The sequence below is a fragment of the Aulostomus chinensis genome, chromosome 7 (assembly GCF_037954235.1).
Source record: "Aulostomus chinensis isolate RoL2024-O1b breed Wild chromosome 7, RoL_Achi_v1.0, whole genome shotgun sequence".
NCBI classification, from domain to species: domain Eukaryota; kingdom Metazoa; phylum Chordata; class Actinopteri; order Syngnathiformes; family Aulostomidae; genus Aulostomus; species Aulostomus chinensis.
In genome coordinates, this window is record NC_141326.1 from 22,081,777 (window position 1) to 22,104,589 (window position 22,813).

Genomic DNA, 22,813 nt, shown 5'->3' on the forward strand with positions numbered 1-22,813 from the left:
CAATGTTGCTTGAATTTATTGTGTGTCTTGGACAAAGTGGATGAAATCATTTTTCCATTATCAAAATAAAATCATGATATTATTATGCCTTGCCTCATATGTATGTTAATGTTTTAATTATTTCATAGGTCATGAACTTTTACCGGAGGCGAATGATTCAGTGACCATGAGTCACGAAGGCTGTTGTTTCTTGGTCAGTTTCTGAGAAATATATTTTACCTTTAGATTGGATGAAGAAATCACTCATAAAAACGTGAGGTATGTCGCCAAAATATAAACAGTTTTTTTGTCAAATCCCCTGGTAGTTCATCAGGCTGGATGGACTAAAAATCTTTTTTTGTGCAGTATATGCACTTCCATCAGGCTAGGATGCAATGTTACCAGTTATGGGTATCAATTCATCAATAAGATACCGAAATGCGTTCATCGAAAAAGACCTATTAGTTGACCACGTCACCTTAAACACACTGAAATGAAATGCCACTTTAATAAAAACACAACAGACTGTAATTTAGAATGCCATTTATGTCATTAACTTTTCAAGATTCTAATACAAATGCATACACATACATTTCACCAGTTAAAACCACATGTAACCACTATACTGCAGTGAACATCACCGTACAGATAGAAAAAAAAATAAAAAAAATCAAAGGTTGGCTTCCAAGCTCGGGAGGGGTCATGAAGAGCTACCAGCTCACATGCTCACAAAGTAGATCATTCAATAACAGCACTCAGTGTTCACACAAACGCGCGCGCGCACACACACACACACACACACACACACACACACACACACACACACACACGAGCGCATGTACAGTCACTCACATACAGAGAGCTTATATAATACAGCATTGAAGAGAAGAGTGGCTGTAAAAAAGGCATGTGGAAGGAGGGAGTGTGTTACAGTATACAGTATTAAAGGGAAAGGGTAACAGCCAAAGTGTACATAAAACACTTTTTTTTTTTTTTTTTTTTTAACAGTTGAGCCAACTTTACATAATATAAATATTCTTCATCCAAAAGTCAGTGCAGTGCCCCCTGCTCAGGCTTCACCTGGTCCTCATGTCCGGTCCACTTTACACCCAGTCTGTGCAAGACTTGGTCCACACAAATTACTCTTTACACATTAATCTTTTTACATCAGTTTTGTCTCTGATCCCCACATTCTCTATGGATTACGTGAGTATGTGTGTGTGTGTGTGTGTGTGTGTTTGTGTATGTGTGTGTGTGTGTATTTCTTTGACACCCAGTACCTCAAAAGTCCAGCTGTGAAGTACGAGAGTATGAGCATTCATTTTTACAACCAATAGCCAATAGAAAAAGAGATCAGTGAATTTACAAATGTCCATTTTGTTCTTTTCTCCTGAATTCCCTTTTGTTGTTGTTGTTGTTTTCTTAAAAAAGTTCACTGATGGAGCTGATCTACTGGATCCCGCGGAAGAGGCACATTGCAAAGACCATAGCGAAGAGCTGAAGAAAGGAGGAAGAGACATTTTTACAACATACATGGAAATTTCACCAGCAAATTTATGACAAACATGATTGAAATAGAAGCAGCAGTAAAACAAACCAACTGTGGGTTACAACTGTTTTACACATCAGCTAAATCCTATATGTAGCACCAAGTCTCACCACTGGATGGAGCTCTAGCCACACAAACATCTCATCTGCCCTCTCACTGTTACCACATACCGTCAGGATATATGTAGTTCTGCGTTTTTTTATGTTTTATGACTACACACTTTGAAATGTCTGGGATATTCACATGCAAAAACAATTCAGAGGGATAATTAGCCTTAATTGAAATAAATCCATACCTCAATGGTCAGCACCACAATGGCCAGCGCTCCAGCCACATAGATGTACAGCTCAAAGTAGTCAACAACTGCAGAGTAGCAGCCCTGCGGGCACACAAAAGATGCACAACTCAGCAGAGAATCAATTGGCTATAAACTTGCAGAATTAGAGACAATTAAAGTAAGATTGCAGCTTGAATTGAGTGCAGGTCTGAACAAAGGACTGCTTGAAGGAGTGGGAAGCAGACCATCCAGCCTCTCTGCTTGTTAATGAGGGCTCTTTGTGTGAATGAGCAGAGACAGACACATTGTGGCCATCTCGCATTGTTCTGGTGGCTTGACAAACAGGTGGAGGGCACAGGAAACAGCAAAATAAATAAATAACCTCCTTCCTAGCTTTCACTGTAATTATATTTCCTTCCAAGGATTTCTTTTCACACATGAAACAAAGGGTGTGCACGTCTGTATAACTATGACACACACACAGTTTTAATATATTCAAACACAGTTTCATCTGCTGATATTAGAAAAATCTCTCATCGCCTCTCATGCACACATGCTTTGCAACACACAAGAGTTTGAACCAATATTTTTACATTTGGTTTGGATTCAGACTTGACTTTGTGCTTTTAAGTTATTTTGGTAAAGACAAAGTAAAAAATAGAAATGATGATCTGTGTCTGATGGGCTACGAGCTGTCCGGTGCAGGTTTATTATTTACGTGAAACACATGAATGCAACACAGAGGCTATTTGCATTTATAGCAGAAAATATTCATGCAGCCTTGCAAAGGTTGGAGGACATCCAACATAAGTTCTCACCAGCGGAATTTGCAACTATTGAAATCATGCAGAAAAATCAATGACATGGAGTCATTTGGCTAAAAATAAATACAAGTTGTATCATGACATGTACTGGATCATGAATTCAACAACGTGTGAGTGCAGTTAATAAGAGTTGATGAAGGTGTGGACAATTGTCTGTGTCGCCAGACTCTAATTCCATTACATGACGACACGAGTAATTTTGTGTATGTGTATGCGTGTGTTGCCTAGCAATGTCGTGTTGTATGTACAAACGTGTTATTTGCTTGGAAATGAGTGACTGTGACTGCTGCCGCTGTGGAGATGATATTGTTTTAACATCGGTGTTGTTGACAGGGAAGCTCAAAATTACAACTTCAGCTTTCATCACTTGTGTTAGCCTCAAGACATCAAAACCAGGATGCCTATTGTTTTCCAGCTGACCTCCAATATCACTCTGTTGGACTCGGGCTCAGGTTAGGACGGAAAAATGTGACCAGATCCACCTCTAATACGGACAGATGACAAAAGCCCAACGTAAAATATCTCATTCAGGTGTTGGTCCACCACAAGCCTCCAGCTTTGATGCGTCTTAACATGAAAGTATTCCAAAAATATTCCTTCACCCTGTGTTTTAATGAAGTTGGTGTGGATCCCTGTCTAACTTGTCACGTTACAAAATATTGTCAAATGTAAAGGTGTTTTAACAGAGATCTGGTGACCTGGTGAGTGTGACAGTCACAGTGTGTGATTCACATGACCCCTGGTGGCCCATGGATCAGTATCATCCTGTTTCTCTGCTCATTTATTCATGTTCTCACTTCAATTTGTCACTCATATATATATATATATATATATATATTTTTTTTTTTTTTTTTTTTTCCTCATCTCACTAGTGTCTCCTCACTCCACCACTGAATAAGATAGCCCTGGATGACACGCACTAATCAGCCATGGAGGAGTCAGCTAGTCCCTGGATGTCACCCCTCAACTGTCTGCTGCTCTAATTAAGCCTGGAGGTGGTTCAGTTTGCAGACACACACAGAGAGCTGGTTGACATGGTATATGGCAGAGGTTACCTTGTTATTGCGGAACATCATATTGCCTGATAAACACTGCGCCTCAATATATGACAACTCCTCGGTCTGACTGGCACGCTGGCAGCACGCTTCTGGCACCGAGTGCTTTTGGTTGATCATCCTGAACAGGCTGTCCTTAAAATCCTCGGGGCTGTTCACTCCACAGCAGTCAAACTGAAGAGAGGAAGAGGAGAGAACAGGAGAAGAAGCCCTTATTTCTGAGTGCTTATATGTGCACCAGCTTGTGTTCCAGTGAGTCTCAGCATGTGTGTGTGTGTGCGTGTGTGCACCAATCCAGCATGAATATTGACCTAAATGTCTGGAGTTATATCTATAAAATATGGCTCTCTGATGGCAGGAGAACCTTCCTGTTTCCACACACTGATGATTGAGCTAAATCATGTAAGCTCTTGTGTCGCGCATGCTGTGGCCTTACTGTAGTCATGATGGCGTTCCATGTGGAGGTGAAGACGTCGGTGTTGTTGTAGCCCTGATAATGTCTCTTCAGTTCCTTGGTGAAATATTCCCTGGTCAGCTGAAACAACATCCAGCCAGAGCAAGCGGGCATTTATCCATATGGATGTCAGATTACTTAAAATCAATCACTGGTTACTGGTGGTGGAAGAGGGAGTGAATAACTTACATGCTCACGGAATATAAAGGCCAAGATGGCAGCAGCTAGCTCTGCTAAGAAGATGAGGAGGATGAGCATGAAGAACTGTCACAAAGAGAAGAAGAAGAGCAAAGCAGAGTTGGACAACATGTTTCAGAAAACGTGCACATCAGTCACTAAAAATCACATTCTGGCTTCCTCACTCAGCATTAACTATTCATGAAGCTCAGGGCACAAAGGCAAACAGAAGGGCATTTTGCTCTTTTGGCTTTCTGTTTCGAGCATGACAGTCCAAAAACTGACAGACGGAGGAATCAACACACAAAAAGATCAGTAACAGAAGTGTATTTATAATTAGTCAGCAGACTCACAAAGAGGAGCAGACACTTGTTTTCACGGATGGCTCCACAGCAGCCCAGGAAGCCCAGGAGGAAGAGCATGCCCCCCATACCCAGGATAATGTAGACACCAGTGAATAGCAGGGGGTTGGCTGCTACAATTTCCCTGAACCCCGTGGGGTCCACTAGCACCCACACTCCCACTCCAAGGAGGAAGGACCCCCCCAGCTGTTAAGAAGAAATAAAAAAGAAGTTAGACCAAGGCTGTCCAAATAATAATAATAAAAAAAAATCATTACAAAACGATAGGAAAAAATGTCACTTGGTCACTCTTTTAAATATTTTTCATGAGGTAGAATGCTCTTTACATGTGGGATACCTAATTACTAACCACGTTTTCCTAATTTTATCAAGCATCAGTTGATTAAACTCTTGGCACAGACCTCAGTTTGTTGGAATGAGGAAAGGGAATAAAGGAGGAGGCAGTCACAGTTGTTCATAAGGAAACACATTTTCCCAAAAACATCTAATTGGGTTTACTTTAATTGATACCACAATTAGATTTGAAACTTTAAAGGGAATGTTAATTCTTACATCATTATTTGCATTTTCATTGAAAAAACATTAAAATATAATGATTTTTTTTGCTTTCTTACATTTAAAAAAATATTTTACAAACAGGACATCGCTGCAGAATCACAATATTTCAATTAAAATGGTATTTTGACACAACCACTGTCTAAGATTAGAAGATTTCAAATGGTCATGTGAGGATTTATTTTAAATGCTGATTAATTCTTATATCCTTATATGTGACTCTCAGAGGGGAAGCAAAGGAGAATTTGGCTACATTTGACATATTAATTGCTGAGGGGCTTGCATCGGTACGTGAACCGTACAACAAAATCTTATACAGACTAGGAATGTAATTCTTTGAGGGGCTGAAGTAGAGGGAGAGATGAAAGGGTGGATATCCACAGAGCCTAAATGCCTGTGTGAGGGAGTAGGTGCAAGATACATACCCCCACTACAACTAAGCCCCCCACCTGCCTAAGAAATGCACAGCACTGCTGCTTCCATCATCTCAAATCCCCCGTTTGAATAAAACCATATCTGCCGCCACCGTGGGTGACTCAAGTGATTAAGAAAAGAAGGTATTGAGGGGAAGAGATCTGAGCCTTGTACACTTCTATCACAATTCCCTTCTTTCTGTCACAGGGAGATACTTGGCCTCCTGAAAATGAACGCCACATCAGCTCGGAGCAGAGGCTGTGCTCTGATGAGAAGAGGTAGACATTTTAAAAGCTCATTGGCCTTGAAAAATGCTTTCAATGTTACACGAGTGGGAAATGGCCGTGGAGAAACACAAAGGGACGGCCGTGAAAACAGAGGATGTTATTGAGTGATGTTAACAGCCAACTCCATTCTTTGCTCTGCCGATTGCATTATTACTGCAGCCTTGAACATCCAAGTCTGAGTAGAGTCTCTAAACGGTTTGGTTGCGCTTAATAAAGCAGGAAAAGAGACAAACCTTGGTACTCTGGCCCTCCCCCCTTTACAGACTCCCTCTAACAGGATTACCCTTGATTGTCTGATCAAGACTGATAAACTCGGGTGCCAGTCAAAAACTCCACATGGCACCGTTTGCCTTAGATGTGTGTCAGCACACTAAAATCTAATCAAACCAGAAATGATAGAATCAAGATTGCCTCCATCTAATGAAATGCAAATGTAGCTCCATTAGTCAGTTGGGCAGGGGGGCAGCCACAAGCCCATCTTAAATCATTAGACTGACACCAACTTCAGAACTAGCAGACGGACAAAAAAAAAAAAAAAAACTACTTACAAAGATGAGGAAATTGAAGACAAACATGAGGTATTTGATGCAGCTGAGACAGTCTCCCTCCATGGTTGTCCCTCGTGCGGAAGCCTCACCCTGCCCCTGTGAACAACAAACAAAACGGTGTAAAATATAAATATGTGCCATTTCATGAATACTGAGAAATGCTCAGTATTTCTGTTCTCCTGCACACAAAGTAAGAATTCAAATGAAAACTGCCAAGAAAACAATACTCTACAAAAACCTGCACACACAATTTTAATGAGTTCTGCCTGTCAAACCTACAACACACACACACACACACACACACACACACACACACACACACACACACAAAAGTCAATGATTGGTCCAATTTCAGCAGAAAATCCTCGTATTAGCCCTTCAGGCCAACTGCAGTTTTTGAGCCATCACTAAGTAAGCTATATAACCCATCCTGACATCTCATCTCACCACATACCATGACAATTCCTGCAGCTACCTCCTCCAAGAAGGAGGTTTTCACCCATCCTGCTGGTGTGTCTGTCTGTCAGCTGACCCAAAATCTACTGGGCAGATTTTCCCAAGGATGCAACATGAGCCAAAGAAGAACCCATTAAATTTTGAGATGGATCTGCTCAACATACCCCCCCCCCCTTTTTTTTTTCCTTTGACGATAGGAGGTCTGAGTTAGCAGTCAGATTCCCTATCAGCCCTTTCTATCTTTGGACAGATGGGATGTCTGGGTTCAGTGTGACTTGAGGAGCTGTCAATCTCAGAGCGTTTTAAGGATATGAGTCCTGCCTGTGCTCCACGCATGTTAACCGGTAACATATAGCCTATCCTGTGGAGCTCCTTCCTGATGTAATGAGGCAGGAGTGCTGCACTCCCATCAGCCAACATTCTATCTGACACAAACACACTTTCCCTGATGAGGGCCCGTCCTGAGAGTCCTTCTGTATAATAAAGAAAACCGCACTTGCATTAGGAGACAACATGAATGTCTCAGTGTCCATGACCCTGAGCACCGATACATCACAAAGCCTTCATTGAAGCATTTGTTTAAAATACAAGCTGCAAGTGAACAAGAGTCCCCCCCCCCCCCCCCCCCCCCCAGGGAGGACTGTAATTGTCTGAGGAATTATCTATACATATCCTGCAAAAACTCATCTATGGGGCAGCCATAATTGCAGTCTCAGTGAAAGAAGAAAATTAATTATTAGCCAGAAATGAACCGGCACTCTTCGCTTTGTAGTTGTGATTATTAATTTGCTCTCCCATAGTGACAGACAGGATTGCGTCTGGGTAACAAGCGGATTAAAAAGCGATTTCTCTAAGGATTTGTAAATAGGCTCATGCATCAAGGCAACTACTCGGCGTCGCCTCAAAATTGAAAACACTAAAAATGCTTTCCTCTCACTTGTTCTGTGTGTACTTTGCGTCATGTCCATCAGATGTAATCTCAGAATCTTCAGCAAGTCTTTCCACTGCCTGAAGTGCTGTCAGACGGGTCCTCTGTGTGATCGTCTAGAGCTTTTAATGCTGCCCGTCTTTGAATTGGTTCTGCTGTCGCTCAAGAGTGATTCAGCCTTGACCCTTAAACTCAAACCCTGCAAACACTAACCTGCACAAGAACTGAAGCACGATCTCCACAAGCCACTGCCTTAAACTGTTGGCCGCTGCTATTATTTAACACAGAGGAGAGTAGGGTCGAAGAGTCTCTTTTTTTTCTAAGCCTGATAAAGTGACACTGAGTTTTTCTTACAATTGTTTTTTTTTTTTTTACTCTGCTCATAATGTCAGCACCCCCCACCCCCCATTGAAGGATAGTGCAAGTTGCTGTGACAATTAAATTTAAAAATTCTTAAAATGCGATGGCAGTCTTTGTCTGTGGTGGGAACGGTTTAATACAGAATGGGGACATGTCCTCCCACCACCCGTCTAGGGAGCTTAGTATTTTTTTCCTCTCCTCTTTTCCTCTCCAGGGTAGGGAAATTGATTTTAAGCTATGGTTAAACACCTCCTCCAAATTCTAATGATATGCTTAGGTATTGATCACCCTCTTAATGTTGCTCTGAGAGCAACCAACATTCTCTTTGGCTGAGATGGGTTTTAATTAACCCCTCCTGGTCCCAAGCCCCACTGAAAAGCCTAATGAGGGCACAGGGGGTCTTGATTGAGATTTGCATACATTACAGTTACACAAAAGCATCAGATGGGGCCTTCTCTCATCCCTGCTCTCTACTGTCAGTCCTCTGTCAGGCCCCTATGAAGAAGGAAACAGTATTTATGGAAGCAGGGGATGAAGAGGTAGATTGAGGAGGGCGGAGTAAAGGGTGGGCTGGAAAAGCTCTCAGGGCTCAGCTCACATGTCATTCTCCAAACAAAATGTCTGATTTTCTTCTAGCTTCACCCTTTTACTTTTGCACTCCCGTCTCAGGGTCAAACCAACTGTCAGTTGTGGAGCCAATTTGTCTTTTGTGCATTAAAATGCATTGAATGCTTCAGAATGAAGTGGGCTTTCTGGGCCCAGCCAGGGTCCAAACAACAAGTCTAAGATGCACAGCAGCATGATATATATCATACTGGCACAGAAACCCCAAGGAGAGTGCAGCATAAACAAACAGCATTTGCATTATTCCCATGGGATGGCAGGCCCTCATCCATCACAACCCAGCTGTGGAGATCAGATCGCAAGTCTTTTGGAATTTTCTGCAGAGTAGATGATGTGGACCAGGGCGGCATGGTTCACACCACAGGTGCTGCAGCCATACACCAATACCAACAAATTATGAAGGGTGGATTCTCCTCAGGCGTGCTGCTTTGCCTAGCAAGCAATGTGTCAAGATAAGCAGTTGTATGGCATTGTCTGTGTTTACACAAGCACAAAAACGGCTATTATAAAACAGGCTTTTCACAGCAGTGAGCAACACCGCACTGTTCTGGCTGGCTGCTGATGTGCAGTTTGTTTGTTTGTTTTGTAAAACTATATGTATGTCCTCAATCTGACAATCTAAGTGGCAGTCTTTGCCCTGAGGTATCCAGTAAATGCCAACTCCATCTACATCTGACATAAAATACCACCTGGCATAAGAATCCAACTGTTTACTTTAGGGGAAGACTGATCCGTAACCAGCTAAGACTGCAGAGCCTGGCATTGTTGATTAATGAGAAATGATCCTAAATCAACTTCACAGTACCAACAGAAGCCAGAGCTCTGTAATGAGGGCAAACCCATCTGACCTACATTCTTCTTTGAATGAAGATAAGGAATTTGGAAACATCCCTTTAGGCCTCCCTTCATACTCAACTCAGAAAACCAGTAGCCTGCCATCAACACAATCAGCCATGATGGTCATGTCAACTCACTGTAATTAAAAGATAAGGAAGACATAAACCCATATTGAGAGTGCGCCATATAAATAGCACACCCTTGTGCGGTTCTCCTTGAGGTTGACACTTGATTTATGATGCAAGTCCATATTCCCGTGCTCCACTAACCATCCGGACAAATGGATCCACACAGCAAGGACGCTAGCTGCTTCTCGATAAACTGTCACCACCTTCCAGTACCCCCAACAACCTGCTAGTTCACCTCATCTTGAGCATGAGGTTGCATAACAAATAATGATAAATACCGCACCCCGTTGCTACTAGATCATAAGGGTTGGAGCTTGACCCATTTAAATACCATTGACCCTATAAATGATCATCTCTAATTCAACCCATGGGACGATGCAAATCATCCTCCAGGTCCCCTCTGCAGCTGGAGCAGGTGTGTATTTCCATCATACTGAATAGCACTCTAACCCTCTCTCCAGAGTGCACTAATACCCTCTGACAATGACACTAAGCGACCACACACATGCCGCATCACCCTTTATCTCAATTAAAAACCCATTTTAATATTTCTCCATGACTTCCTAAATCAGTAGCAGCAAGTAAACACCCCAAAATCCGAATAAAGACAGTCTCCTCTGGCAGTGAGCAAGGCTCCCTGGAGGCGCACCATGTCCCTTAATGAACCTCCAATTAGGAGAGAATGAGCCCTGGGCTGTGCTGTCACACCGAGGAGCTTTGAAGTGCACTGAATGCTAAACAGCTATAGCACTGTATGCTCCTTTAGAGGGCATACATGCTTGCAGACAACAGAGAACAACCACGATGAGAAAGTGTACAAAAAGAAGCTCAAAGGCAACCCAGCACAGTGTGTGTGTGTGTGTGTGTGTGTGTGTGTGTGTGTGTGTGTGTGTGTGGGGGCGTTGATTCTCAGCTGGGTGAGGAAGTTTGGCTGGCGGGCTTATAGCAAAGGTCCTAATGCTGGTTAGATGCGCCGGTAGAGACATATAAATACCATCAGACAAGCTTGGCTGGATAGTTTTCATCATACATGTTAACAATTGTCAGAATCTACATGTCATGGCAGAGGCTGGTTATCATTTTGCCCATTGTTTGAATTCAGTTCCTACATAAGCCAGTGAGCGGCGCTCTTCTGACCCATTCACCTCAAAAATGAGATTGTGTGAATCCCAGAAGGCAGAAGTCCTCTGACCAGGCAGCTGACACACTCCTGAACAACAGAGTGATTAACTAGAGAAGATTCCCAGAAGGAACAAATGCATAGTCAGAAAGAGCCTGACCATGTGTTGTCGACAGCACTGCAGGCCACATTCTTGACATGCCAACTGGGCAAACATCCAGCTGTTCGTTCACTGCTAACAGTCACTCATACTCCTACAGTTGAATCGATTCTCCAGCTCCTTAGATAGGCAAGATTGTAAGGGGGTAGGGAACTGATGGAGCCTCGCTACCTCAGAGAACATGTGATTGAGAGGAGCAGATTTGGGCCTGAACACTAGTGTGTGTGTGTGTGTGTGTGTGTGTGTGTGAGCGTGCGTGTGTGTGTGTGTGTGTGTGTGTATGTGTGTGTGTGTGTGTGCATACGTGCGTGTGTGACATCTTTGCTTCTCATTAATTACCTCCGCACCTCTATTTGGTTGAATGCGGTTACAAACTATCTGTGCAGGGCTGGATCGATAGCAGGCTCGGCACATGGTCAAGATGCATTGATCCCCTGGAGCTCCAGCTCTTAGTCCACTGCTTGTCTGGCAGTGAAGGCATGTAGTAGCAACACACTATGAACACATAAACACTTCTGCACTGCCGCCTATTAGGACACAGCTCGGGCTTTTCCCACAGGGTGCTTTGGAGGGTAACAAACTGCTGCTGGGGCTTTCCACAGAAATGAGTTATAACTCAATTTAAAAATAAATGCTCAATTACTGTCATGACAACAGCAGGAAATATTTTCCTGGACTACTACTTCTCCCATCGTCCTTCTTTTGTGTTCCTGCAAGTCTCTGCCTTGTTGGGTAAGATTCTCTTGTTATGTCAGGACAGCAGGAGTGAACTCAATACAAGACATTGATATTTAGAATCGGTTGCTTTCCTGAAAAGTACGAAAATCGAAACACTAGTCTCGATCAAACCTCAGGCTATGAGCTGATGTTGCACCCAAACCTGAGCTCTACAACCTTCTCCTAGGGCCCCCTGATTGCAAAAAAGACTTTCCAGGATTTTTGGACCTCTTCACGAAGACCATGGATAGTCAGCCCCCCCACCCCCGCCACTGGCTATGGGAGGATAAGAAATGATGTGGATTGTAACATCTTTTAAACACAGCTGAAGATGAAGCTGTTGTCTTCATTGGTTCTCCATATGAGGCGAAAAGGAAAGTTGATAATGAAAATGGAGGACTGAAGTAAACGACAGGAGGTTTAAGGAAAGACAACTCATTCAGCCTCGGTGGGAATGAACACAAAAGTGCACTTAGGAGTATAAACATACTCAGGAACAACCCAGAAGAAGTCCAATGTTCCTAAATCCTTGGTAAGCACTGGGATCAGTCTTTCTTGGACTCAAATATAATTTTGTGAAATCTGTTGGTGTTATTTTTAGCGAATGTCAGAATCCTTCCAACCCTCCAATAAGGACACTGGTCTCCACGGCAACCCGGATATAGGGTGAGAGTGGCCTTTGTCTGCAGAGCAGTGTTTGGCATCTCCACTTAGCACTAGTTCCTGTTGCAAAACAAAGGAGAGCAGAGCCGAGCACTTTACAACTGGAGGGGGGGTGGTGGACAGCTTGGCCTGCCATTTGTCTAATGAGTGATCTCTCACACCCTGTTGCAGGGCCATATGTTGACTATAGTTAGTTCCTCCCGCTGTGGAAAGGCAAAAGGCTGTTTTATCGCTTTCACTGATGAGTGTGTGAAGCATGAACGCACATTTGAGCTTTCCTCCAAGCAGCCAGTTCAACAAAAGAAAACCTAGCAGCCTAACTTGTGCTACAGACGGGAGTTTCAAGCATGAAGATGACAAGAAAGCCTAAAAGATAGAGCACATGAAGATGTTTTTGCAGGAGCCTCAGATGAAAGCACAGATATATGAGGCGCCACTGCAAATAAACTAAAAAGTGTGTCAATGCCTTTAATGAACAAGCGGCATTCATGTTTCTTTTATTACGGCCTACTGGGTCCTCCATACACACAGTAAACATGTATGTAGTTATTCATGTGACTCTTGAGCTCCTCATTTCACCTAATTACAACTTCTTTATGTTTAGGCAATTGATGACACAGTTCATTGTAAAATAAGTGATTGCTGACGTCTGGGAACACAGCGATTTTGCTGTAACTTAGAGGGTATTCAATAATAGCAACTGTGACAGTTTCATTACCGTCATAAACAAATTCTGCAGCACAAGGGCCTTTTTAAATGGCATATGATCGCTTTAACAATTTCATTGGCTATACAAAGCAGCAGTTATCAGCACAATCTGTTCCAATTGGCTCAGGTTTGACACAAGAGAAACTGGCCACACGCTGGATACTGAAGGCTGTGAATTGCAGATTGTCGATCCTATGGAAAGAGATATCAATCAGAAAGTCAGAGTGTAACCAGCATTATAAACTGAGTTACGAACCACTACGATTACACGTATCTCCTTGCAAATTAGAGGTAATGCAACAGCGGTTCCGGTTAGTTGTTTGAAAAAAGTGTTGATTGTACCAGTTGTGATTGTCTTGAAAGGATTTGCATCAGTTTTAAGAAGTTTTGCTTGTGTCAGTTGTGTAAGTCAATCCACAGATTATAGTGGAATTCCTCCTCCGCATTCACCCCATCCTCTATGGAGCCGTGGGCAGCAGTGAGGATCCTCATGTAGCACCAGGGACCAATTCCAGTTCTCACTTCCAAAAATACCTGTCTTTGATGGTGAAACCCACAGAGGCACAGAGGGAACATGCAAACTCAGACAGAAAAAAATACCTAGGACAACCACGGCTCAAACCTTTGACCTTGTTGTGAGGAAACACTGCTAACGCGAATCAGATGTGTCTATTAATGGATTCTTCACATTCAGACAACATTACACAGCTGATGATAATGTAGACTTAAAAATTTGAAGGCATTACATGTCCCTCACCAAGACCTGTAACATGACCTACGGACATGCCAGTAGACAGATGACCTGCGCCACTTTGCAAGGCAGGAAACATGTGCACAGTTATCTGCAGTAAACCAGGGAATCATATAAAATGGATCTTTACACCTGCTAGTTTGGGTAATAACTACAAATTGTGCTAGATGTTCTCCTGTGGATAAGTTTGTCAAATGTTTCACACTGGCATAGTCATCTGACACTTTCTTCAGCTATCTGATCTCTTCTTAGCAGTATTGTGCATTCTCTCTCTCAATCTACAGTAAATCTGGGAAACCCTTTCAACTGAATGAGGCTCAAGAGTCTATTTATAATCTTAAATGCCACTTGAACACGCAACAACCCATGTTGATTTATCCGGTTGGTAACTGGTTGCTTATAACTGATTACAGCTGATGTGTCTGGGTCCAAACTCCCCTTTAACCCTCCAATCTATACATGTCTGCTGCTCAGCCGTGCTCTGAATACTAATGTTTCAAATGCCAATGCAAATCAGAGGCCAACAAAGACCAGTGTTGGCCTGCTGTGATGGAGAGGGACAAAAGCTCTTGGCTGCCTGTTTGCAGGACCTGCTTCATGCACCGACTCTTGCCAGCACTGCGCCTCCTGTTGAAGGTAACAAAGGCTCTCCGTCTCTGTTGTCAGCATCTTACTGAAAGGACACTGTCAACAAGCTCTTTGTGCTGCTTCTCTCACTGATTTAACGTGTATGCTGCTGGATTTGGACTCAAGGCAACACTCCCACATTACACATGCTTAGGATGAGCTAGGGAAAGATGTTTCACAGAGGAATATGGTTTGTGAATACAAATTTTATAGATAAAATACCACGGTACCATGTGTATCTCGTGGTGCCTCGTCTTTGTTCAGGTGAAGTTGATGACTTCTCGTTGCTGTCGCTCCTCTCCTGTTTTCATGAGCTGTTAGTCAGACACACAAAGAAAAGAAGCAGAGGTCAGAAAAGTGCTAATGAGATGACTAAACTGTGAGGCGCGAGCAGGAAGACCCAAAAGTGGCACATTTGTCTTTGTATGTGTAATTCATTTTAACAGAATAAGACCGAGGGCCTAAGAAAACACAGAAAATAAAATTCTAGGACACTTAAAATGTAGAGTTTACATGAATTATGTATGAAGCACTCTCCCGGCAGTGAGCTGCAACAGAGTTTTATATGTGTGAATATTTCACTTCTAAGCTGGAAGGCAAAATTAACAGGGACAAAATAAAGAAGCGCTGACTTTAATTGCATCAGTCTGGCCTGTGTTCTGGTCAGGTGTAATCTCCCTTCTGGTAGAAGAATCTGTGTACCTTCTCACTCGGTTAATTATCATTTATTAGAAGACCCAACACATCCTATTCTCCTCACACAGCTTCTGGCATGACCTTGATGAGCATCTCAACTCATGCATTATTCACCGTAAGCAGACTACCTTACTTTCTTACCGCACGTTAGTGACTTTAACCGTCAACGTGTAGTACGTCTCCGACCAAGTGTTTCTAATGAGCATCAACTTTTCCCCGTTTCAAAACTGCTTTGCCACAAGTGTCTCCCAGCTGAAATAATAAGAGGAAGATACCAATGAGAGCCTATTAAACTGCAGCATTGTTGTGCAGAAGAAAAAAGTGCTCATTTCATTGATAATACTTTGGAGCCGTTTTCAAAGCACTGGCACTGACAATTACAGCATCATATATGGCGAGAGCTGCCTACAAAGGCGTGGAGCTGTTTCCATATTGGATGCTGGAATACAGGCAGAGTATTCTCATTCTGACAGGGCCTTCAGATGGCAACTATCCCAGGAGTATTCTGGCTGATAGAGCCAGCCACATCATCCCACCGACACACCATATTGCCAGCAGACATCACATTCACCAGGATGCTGAACCCAACTGACAGTGGCAGCAACACTCCATCCTTCAAACAGAGTAGAGGGCTCTGATTATATCTAGAGAATGCAATCAAAGCCTGGGTGAGGAAATGGACAAATCTGAGAAGTGGGGAGATGCACTGGAATGACACACTCCTTTATCACAGAGCCTTGAATTTAGACATCACAAAGCAAACGCTCGAGGGAATCAGTACAGATTGGCTACACAGGCATGGGGATGCAGCGTGTGTTCAAAAGAGCAATTTATAAAATATTCACCATATGGCTCGGCACAACACATACCCAAGCAAAACAACATAGTAATCCCTTTGACTGTGTGCCAGTTTCTCACAACAGTAGCAGGTAGGTGAATAATCACCATTATGCCTGTAATTCAGCACCAAGCCATAGAGTGGTCAAATTATAGCTCGAAGCCTGTTGCAGACGTATCCTCGACCCCTGTTTTGAGAGCTATTAGCTAGTGGAGAGCAACACTGGTAAAGGCCTGAATTATTTTTTGGTTTCCATGGAAACCTTTTTTTTTCCACAGGAAAGTGGAGCACCAATAAGATCGCAGAGCCTCATTGAATCTGTTATGGGGGTGAGGAGAGCGATCAGTGCAAACGGCTGAGAAAGCACAACAATAGGAAGAACCCTCGAGGGAGACTAGAAAGGCCGGGCCACTGAGGGTCCAACAAAGACAGGGGAAGATTCAAAACACAAGAGGAAAAAAAAAAAAGGCTTCATCTGCATCTGCTCAGTTGCATTTCTTTTCAATAACTCTCTCTCTCTCACCAGTTCATCATTGACATTTAAGATCATAAGCACCGTGGACAATTTATACATCAAGGCAGCCACTAATTGATTTTATGCTGAGTGTTTCAAGCTCTGACAGCATTATTGCATCACCAACATCTATCTGTAAGTGGAGTACAGTAGGAGTTAGCCCATAAGGATCATCTCACAATAAAGATAGCAGTGGAAAGTAAAGTAGTCTTACAGGTACAAGTGGAAATCAGCATTGGCACATTCCATGATAGTCAACCCTGACATCGGGAAGAGCTGTTTCCGACAATTTTTCCAACTTTCTAAAAATGGCATGTCCACTTTTTGTGTGTGCCATCTCCATTTATGAGATTCATCACCCCTCTCCATGGCTTTTCATCCCAATTTCAAGTAGCGACAGTTCGAAACACTTCTGCCTGCAGTGACAGTTGGACGACACACTGCACAGGAAAGCCTTTCTAGTATAATGGTTCCATAGTTCTACCAGACAGACTCTGGAGGCAATGTCAGATAAAAGTTTTATTCCTGAATACAATAGCATAATCTGTTACAGGATGTCATGATGTAAATTAGTTTGGCAGTGTCTGGAGAGGTTGACAATATGTGGTGAAGGCCCTATTTGTAATGGAGGGATAGAGGGAGGGGTCTTGGACGGTGGCGAGGCTGGCATGATACGGGCATCTTGGCACCTTAGCTCTGCAATCATGGCTCAGTATGTGACTGAATGATGTAGTACACCTGGTCAAAGGGTTATGAGTCTTCCTGGTTCATGCTTTTCTTACGTTATCATGGAGACATCACTCGCTCTTGCTTTTTGACCTTCTTAAAACACGCTTGCATGACTGACACTTCCTCTGTGGACAGGAAGTGACCAAAAATGAAGGAACAATTAGCTTTACCTTCACCTCAATCTCTCACCAGTATTGATAAGAGCAAACATAACAAGTCAGAAACAAATGCAGGAATAATCGTTTTTCTAAAGCAGAGTTTATAAACCCACACCATAAAGAGGGAAATCTGCAGCTCTGTAAGTCAGCACTCCCTGATGATCGCGGTCACCTTCTGACAGAGTCCATATACATCATGCTCTCATTATAGAAATGAAAAAGAGGGCAACTGCCTGTGGCCGTATATCTCCTGAACATTCATTTAATGAGGGCATTGCTGAGACAGAATTATCGTCTTACAACAGTGTGAGTCGATCAGCAGAGATAAAGAAACAATCCTCGCTCTGATCAAGAGACATCGCACCAATAATCACTCACTCTCCCTTCTCTAACCACAGCTTAGCCACAGTGTTCTTTGTTCTCCCAGCAACAGAAGAAGGGTTACACAACGGCCAAGTGTGTTTGTTCATATGGAGAACAAAATTATGTCAGTTGAAAGATGCAGACTGCGCTCGCTGAACCATGGTCTCTTTTCTCTGTGTAAAATATTTTGGGATAAATGGGACCCTGATGACAAAGCAGCTCCTTAAAATGTGTTACGATGGTTCTTTTTGTGTGTGTGCTGATACTGATTAAAGCTGACACTGTGTCCACCTCTTTGGCACGTCACAGGCAAACATTAGCCAGGCTGCATCTCTTTGCGGCAGGTTCCTCAGGCAGCAGCTTTCACCTCCACAAAGACTACTGATCAAAGAACATTGAGTGTCATACACAGACCCTTTAAGACATGTGTAACCTCCTGCTGTAATTACCAAACACTAAGTTCTCCCTTGTGACACCATGATGAAGAACAGCAACAAAATGACTTGTTATTATTTTCCTTAACCCGTGTCTGTATAACTTAACTACCCACCTCGTACACCACAAAAACTTTCACCCTACTTCCCCCTGGCCCTATAGGCTAGCCCCCTGTCTCAGAGGAGCCAGGGGCCTTAGGGGCATCACAACGTAGCTTTGAAGTTGAGCAATTAAAGAGGAAAGACCTGTCGAATCAGGGATGATGGGGTTAAGGTTGGGGTGGGGGGGGGGGCGATCAGTTCGAGGGACAGGAAAGGTTGTGAATACTGAGAGCTCTGGGCCCCTGGGACACAATTAGGAGCAAGTCTTTTTAGTGAGGGTTACAAAAACAGAGCAAAGATACCAGAGGTGCAGCCTTCCAAGCCAAGGCAGGAGTTCATTTCTACATCCATCCAGAGGGAGCTGGGGCTGTTAGACTCTCGCCAGTCTGTTCACAGACCCCCCCACCACAGCCCTGCAAGCTGATGTATGGCCACATGATAACCATTTCCATTGCCATTAAATCCTAAAGCCCAGTAAAGCTGGAGAATCAAGAATCTTATGACTTTCAGAGCCCCCGACTCAGACCAGAACTGAAGTGAAGATCCAGGCTGACTGCAAAAAGAAGACGGTTGCAGGGTGGAGAGGTTTTTCCCTGCTAGAAATTTTCCAATAGACTGCAAGTGCAATGAAATAGTTTAATGAAAGTAAAATAATGCTAAATCTTTTTACTATAAACTGAGTCATTATCGAGATGTGTTTCCATTTAATTGTAAAGCAAAAATTAAGCAAACATTGGAATTACTCCAAAAACTGAACTGCCAATTAGGCACACTTTCATCAACTGGTTTGTAATGAATAAACTATGCGCAGTGTATTTCTGTTGCAACGTTACGCATGGCAGCAACAAACACAGCAAAGGAGAGGTTGTCTTCGCTATTGAAACATGGTCATGATGAACTGCTTTCAGAAGGGCAAATTGTTGGTATCAGTTGTGTTGCACGCTGTCCAAAGTTGGGGACAAATTCTGGAAATACCTGGAAAGACACCAGCAGGAGAAACAGATGCTCAGTCATGTGAGTTAAAGATTCACTACACCAGTAATTATTTGAAAAGGAGGCTTCCACCTCCCATTTTGTGCATTTACTCTCAAAAATCATCTCAGGCAAGCAGAAAAACTTGCAAAAATAAGAGTTCAGATTTGGCTGTTTCATTCACACTGTTCTATTCAGATAAAATGCTAATCAGAACTACTTAAGACTAAAGTTCCCCTATTGAAACACCCGGCTATTGTGAAATAAATAATTATAAATGTGAAAATGCCAAACCTGAAGCATGGATATCAAACATGAATCAGCTGGATTTTGAAGTGAAACATGCACAGTCCTGTATTTTATTTCCTATACTGATGAGAATGTAGCTACTTTTATCCTATAAGTCAACCAGCCACTTACACATGTGCTAAGAACACATCTGGTAACCATCTAGGCCTCATTTCAATCTTGTTAAAATGCAAGTAGGTTTGTATATTTGTGATAATGAGAATCTACAGCAAAGAGTATGACAAATAGTCATCACAAACTCCTCAGAAGAGATAAATTTGATTTGTGTCCTGCTACCTGACAGTATCTGTCCTTAACTGCCCTCACCGTCAGCTTACCGCGGAGCAAAGCAGTAAACATCTCAATGAAGAAGATACAGAGGAAGTAGAAACAGATTTGTTACTCAATGGGACCAGATGCAACTTATTTTCATAATTAAAGCCAGTGGAGGGCATTTGAGTTCGGACCTCTCCACAAGCAAACCTTTTTCTCTGAACCTGCTGTATTGCTTAAATGTACAGCAAACTCTGCCAAAGAATTCATGTTTTACTTCTGTTGTTTTAATCCTTGCTCTATGGCTATTTGGCAATTAAATATGATTCAAATTGGCAATCCAAACAAAAACAACAGTGAGAAAAAAAAAAAAGAAATATAGACAGAAAATGAAAATGAGATAACAAGACAAAGGTTTGGGAGATGCTTGGATCACCGCCGTCTGGTTACGCAAGTAATAATCTGAGTGAGTCTGGTTCTCATTGCTGTTGGTTTTTAATGCATACCTTAGTGAGCACGCACCACCCTGAAAGAATTCATAATGATTGATTGAGTGGAGATTTGGCATATTTGAGACACCCAGCTGGTTTTAACGATGTCAAGACAAGGTAAAATGATGATATGAAGGCTGGGCTGAAATAACATGTTGACTTCCCATGTTTATAACGCAAACATGTGAGTCACATCATTTTCACAATAAAAGCAAATATGAAGGAAGACGTCAGGGTTGATGCACAGTTTACATCCGAGGCTTTATTATTTCCCAGCTCTGCCAAGGCGATCACTCAGGCTCTTCGGTTTAAAACTATGACAAAAGAGGAAACAAGTAAATGTACTGTAATGACTAACATAGAAAAAAACATGAAAATATCTCGCTCATCAGAAACTTAAAGTAAAAACCCATACACACAAGGAAACTGGATGTTCAACAACTTCTTTAGGACTCATCCTGCAGTTTCTAGTGGACTTTCGTCCAGGTGAGTTTACTGTAGGAGAAACAGACATTTTGTATGTTTGACTTGAGCTCAAAGGTAACTGAAATTCAGAAAGCGGAGATCCTTCATGAGACTGATGGTATAAGAACATAACAACAAAGTTTGCGAACAGAGAGAGAGAGATGGTAGTTTGTGGATTTTGCATGCTGTACAGGAGCAACAAGGCAGGTGTCCCACTGGGTTATAAGAGCCAGAAGCTTTGCATCTGGATCATTTCCTTGGCCCAGAGGGGCTCCATACTGTGACCTCCCCCATAAAGCTGCACATGTGCAAATGAAAGCCAAGTCCTCCAGAATTCTTCATCTTTATCTGCCTGTATGTGGCAATAGCAGGTAACAAACTGTGACAGCATCAGAAATAGAGAGAGACAGCAGTGAAAATGACTCGTGCTTTGTCTCTCACACTGTCAGATATGCTCACACTAATGGCAAAAGAGCTTGAAAGCGTGTTTCTGCATGAGAGGGGAAAATGGTCCATGTTCTTCAGGAGCGCAGGATGAGATTGAAGGCAGTGGGATTACTCAAGCTAAAGCATGGATAAAATGGAGTTCTGGACCGTGTAAGTAAAAAACTTCACTTGCACTACTTTCCACATCAAGTTAACTTAACGTGTGGTTAACCTGAAGCTCAGTATACCCCCGACAAAGAGCTGACAGATCTTCATTGAGGTGATATCCTGCCTATAAGTGAATCCCAAGAGGAAACCAGGAGGGACTGAAATGTGGAAAAAGGGGTTGGACATTTTCCACGGCACAAACCCGTGAAAATGCAGAAGTGCTTTAAGGAGCACTGAGCAGGCAGAGGGAGCCACGAGTGGGGGAGACGTCAGACGAAATCATGCTTGGCTCAACACAAAAAGCACTCAAAGAAATGAGATTTAATCTGCTGAGTTTAGAATGTATTAGCCAGACATCAACAGTCAGTACCAACTGTGAGAACTTTACGTTCCACAGCCCGTGGCTCAATAAACAAAACAAAACAAGAAACCTGCGTTATACATCAAAGAAGATACCAGTGAAAGAAACTGTGCAAACAGAGATATGAGGGTAAAAATAAAAGTTGAACAAGTCAGGCGTTCAAGCTGTGGGAAGCCAGGGGGTTAAGGTTAACTGGCCACATTGAGATACAGTCTCTCTCAGAGAATACTCTGCTTCCAGGCCTGAGCAGTGGGAAAAGGAGTTTATGCAATTACATCACATTGATTTATGTGTGACAGTGGAAAGATGGGGAGAGGATGGAAACTGAGCCAGTTGGAAGTGGTCCAGGATTAGGTCCCTGAAGAAACACAAGTCAATAGAGGTTTACACCACAAAACATGATGGATCTGAGAACTGTGTTGGGATGGATGCGGTCAGGGAAACACAGGCAGCTCGGTCAGGTCGAACCTACCTAAAATGATTGGGTTTGACACACACAACTATGAGCGTAGCCATAATTATAATGCAGAGTCTCCTCAATGAACCTGCATATGGAGCACATGCAGATAACAAGTTGGGAATAGTAATAACACCACCTCTGATCTTATTTTTAATTCTCTCAACTCCAGGGAACCGATGACAAGTGCATCGCTTGAGCAGATGCTGCTGATGCCGTCTTGAGTATTAATTGGGGGTTAGTGATGAAACTGTGAGCAACACAGCTGAGTGTGCAGGGCTGCGATGCTGCTTATCTCCGTCAGCTTGCCGCGGCACAACAGCTATAAGTAAACAGCCCATTTAGACCTCTTTACTAGGACCACAGGAGTGACCACAGCTGGGATATTCATGATGAAACACATTACTGCTCTTCTGCTTATTTAAACATTTGCATGCATCTTGAGATTTATATCAAAGCGACTCTCTTCCACTTATCTGGGAGATGCATGAACAGTCCTGGGAGCTGGAGTGGAGCGT

At 42.8% G+C, this 22,813-nt stretch overlaps 1 protein-coding gene across 2 annotated transcripts in view; it reads right to left on the minus strand.

Annotated features, from left to right (window-relative positions):
* Positions 1-315: 315 nt before the first annotated feature.
* Positions 316-22,813, minus strand: part of tspan18b (tetraspanin 18b) — a 32,491-nt gene continuing 9,993 nt past the window's right edge. The window contains exons 2-9 of one of the 2 annotated variants that reach the window (XM_086207841.1): positions 14,791-14,874; positions 6,482-6,577; positions 4,669-4,863; positions 4,328-4,402; positions 4,121-4,219; positions 3,685-3,858; positions 1,824-1,907; positions 317-1,476 (exon numbers count right to left, since the gene is read on the minus strand). In XM_086207841.1, the coding sequence (XP_086063967.1) occupies positions 1,429-1,476; positions 1,824-1,907; positions 3,685-3,858; positions 4,121-4,219; positions 4,328-4,402; positions 4,669-4,863; positions 6,482-6,577; positions 14,791-14,793 (774 nt within the window). In that variant the 5' untranslated portion in view covers positions 14,794-14,874 and the 3' untranslated portion in view covers positions 317-1,428. Of the gene's footprint in view, positions 1,477-1,823; positions 1,908-3,684; positions 3,859-4,120; positions 4,220-4,327; positions 4,403-4,668; positions 4,864-6,481; positions 6,578-14,790; positions 14,875-22,813 lie in introns of both variants that reach the window. The other variant, XM_086207842.1, reaches the window with a different exon arrangement.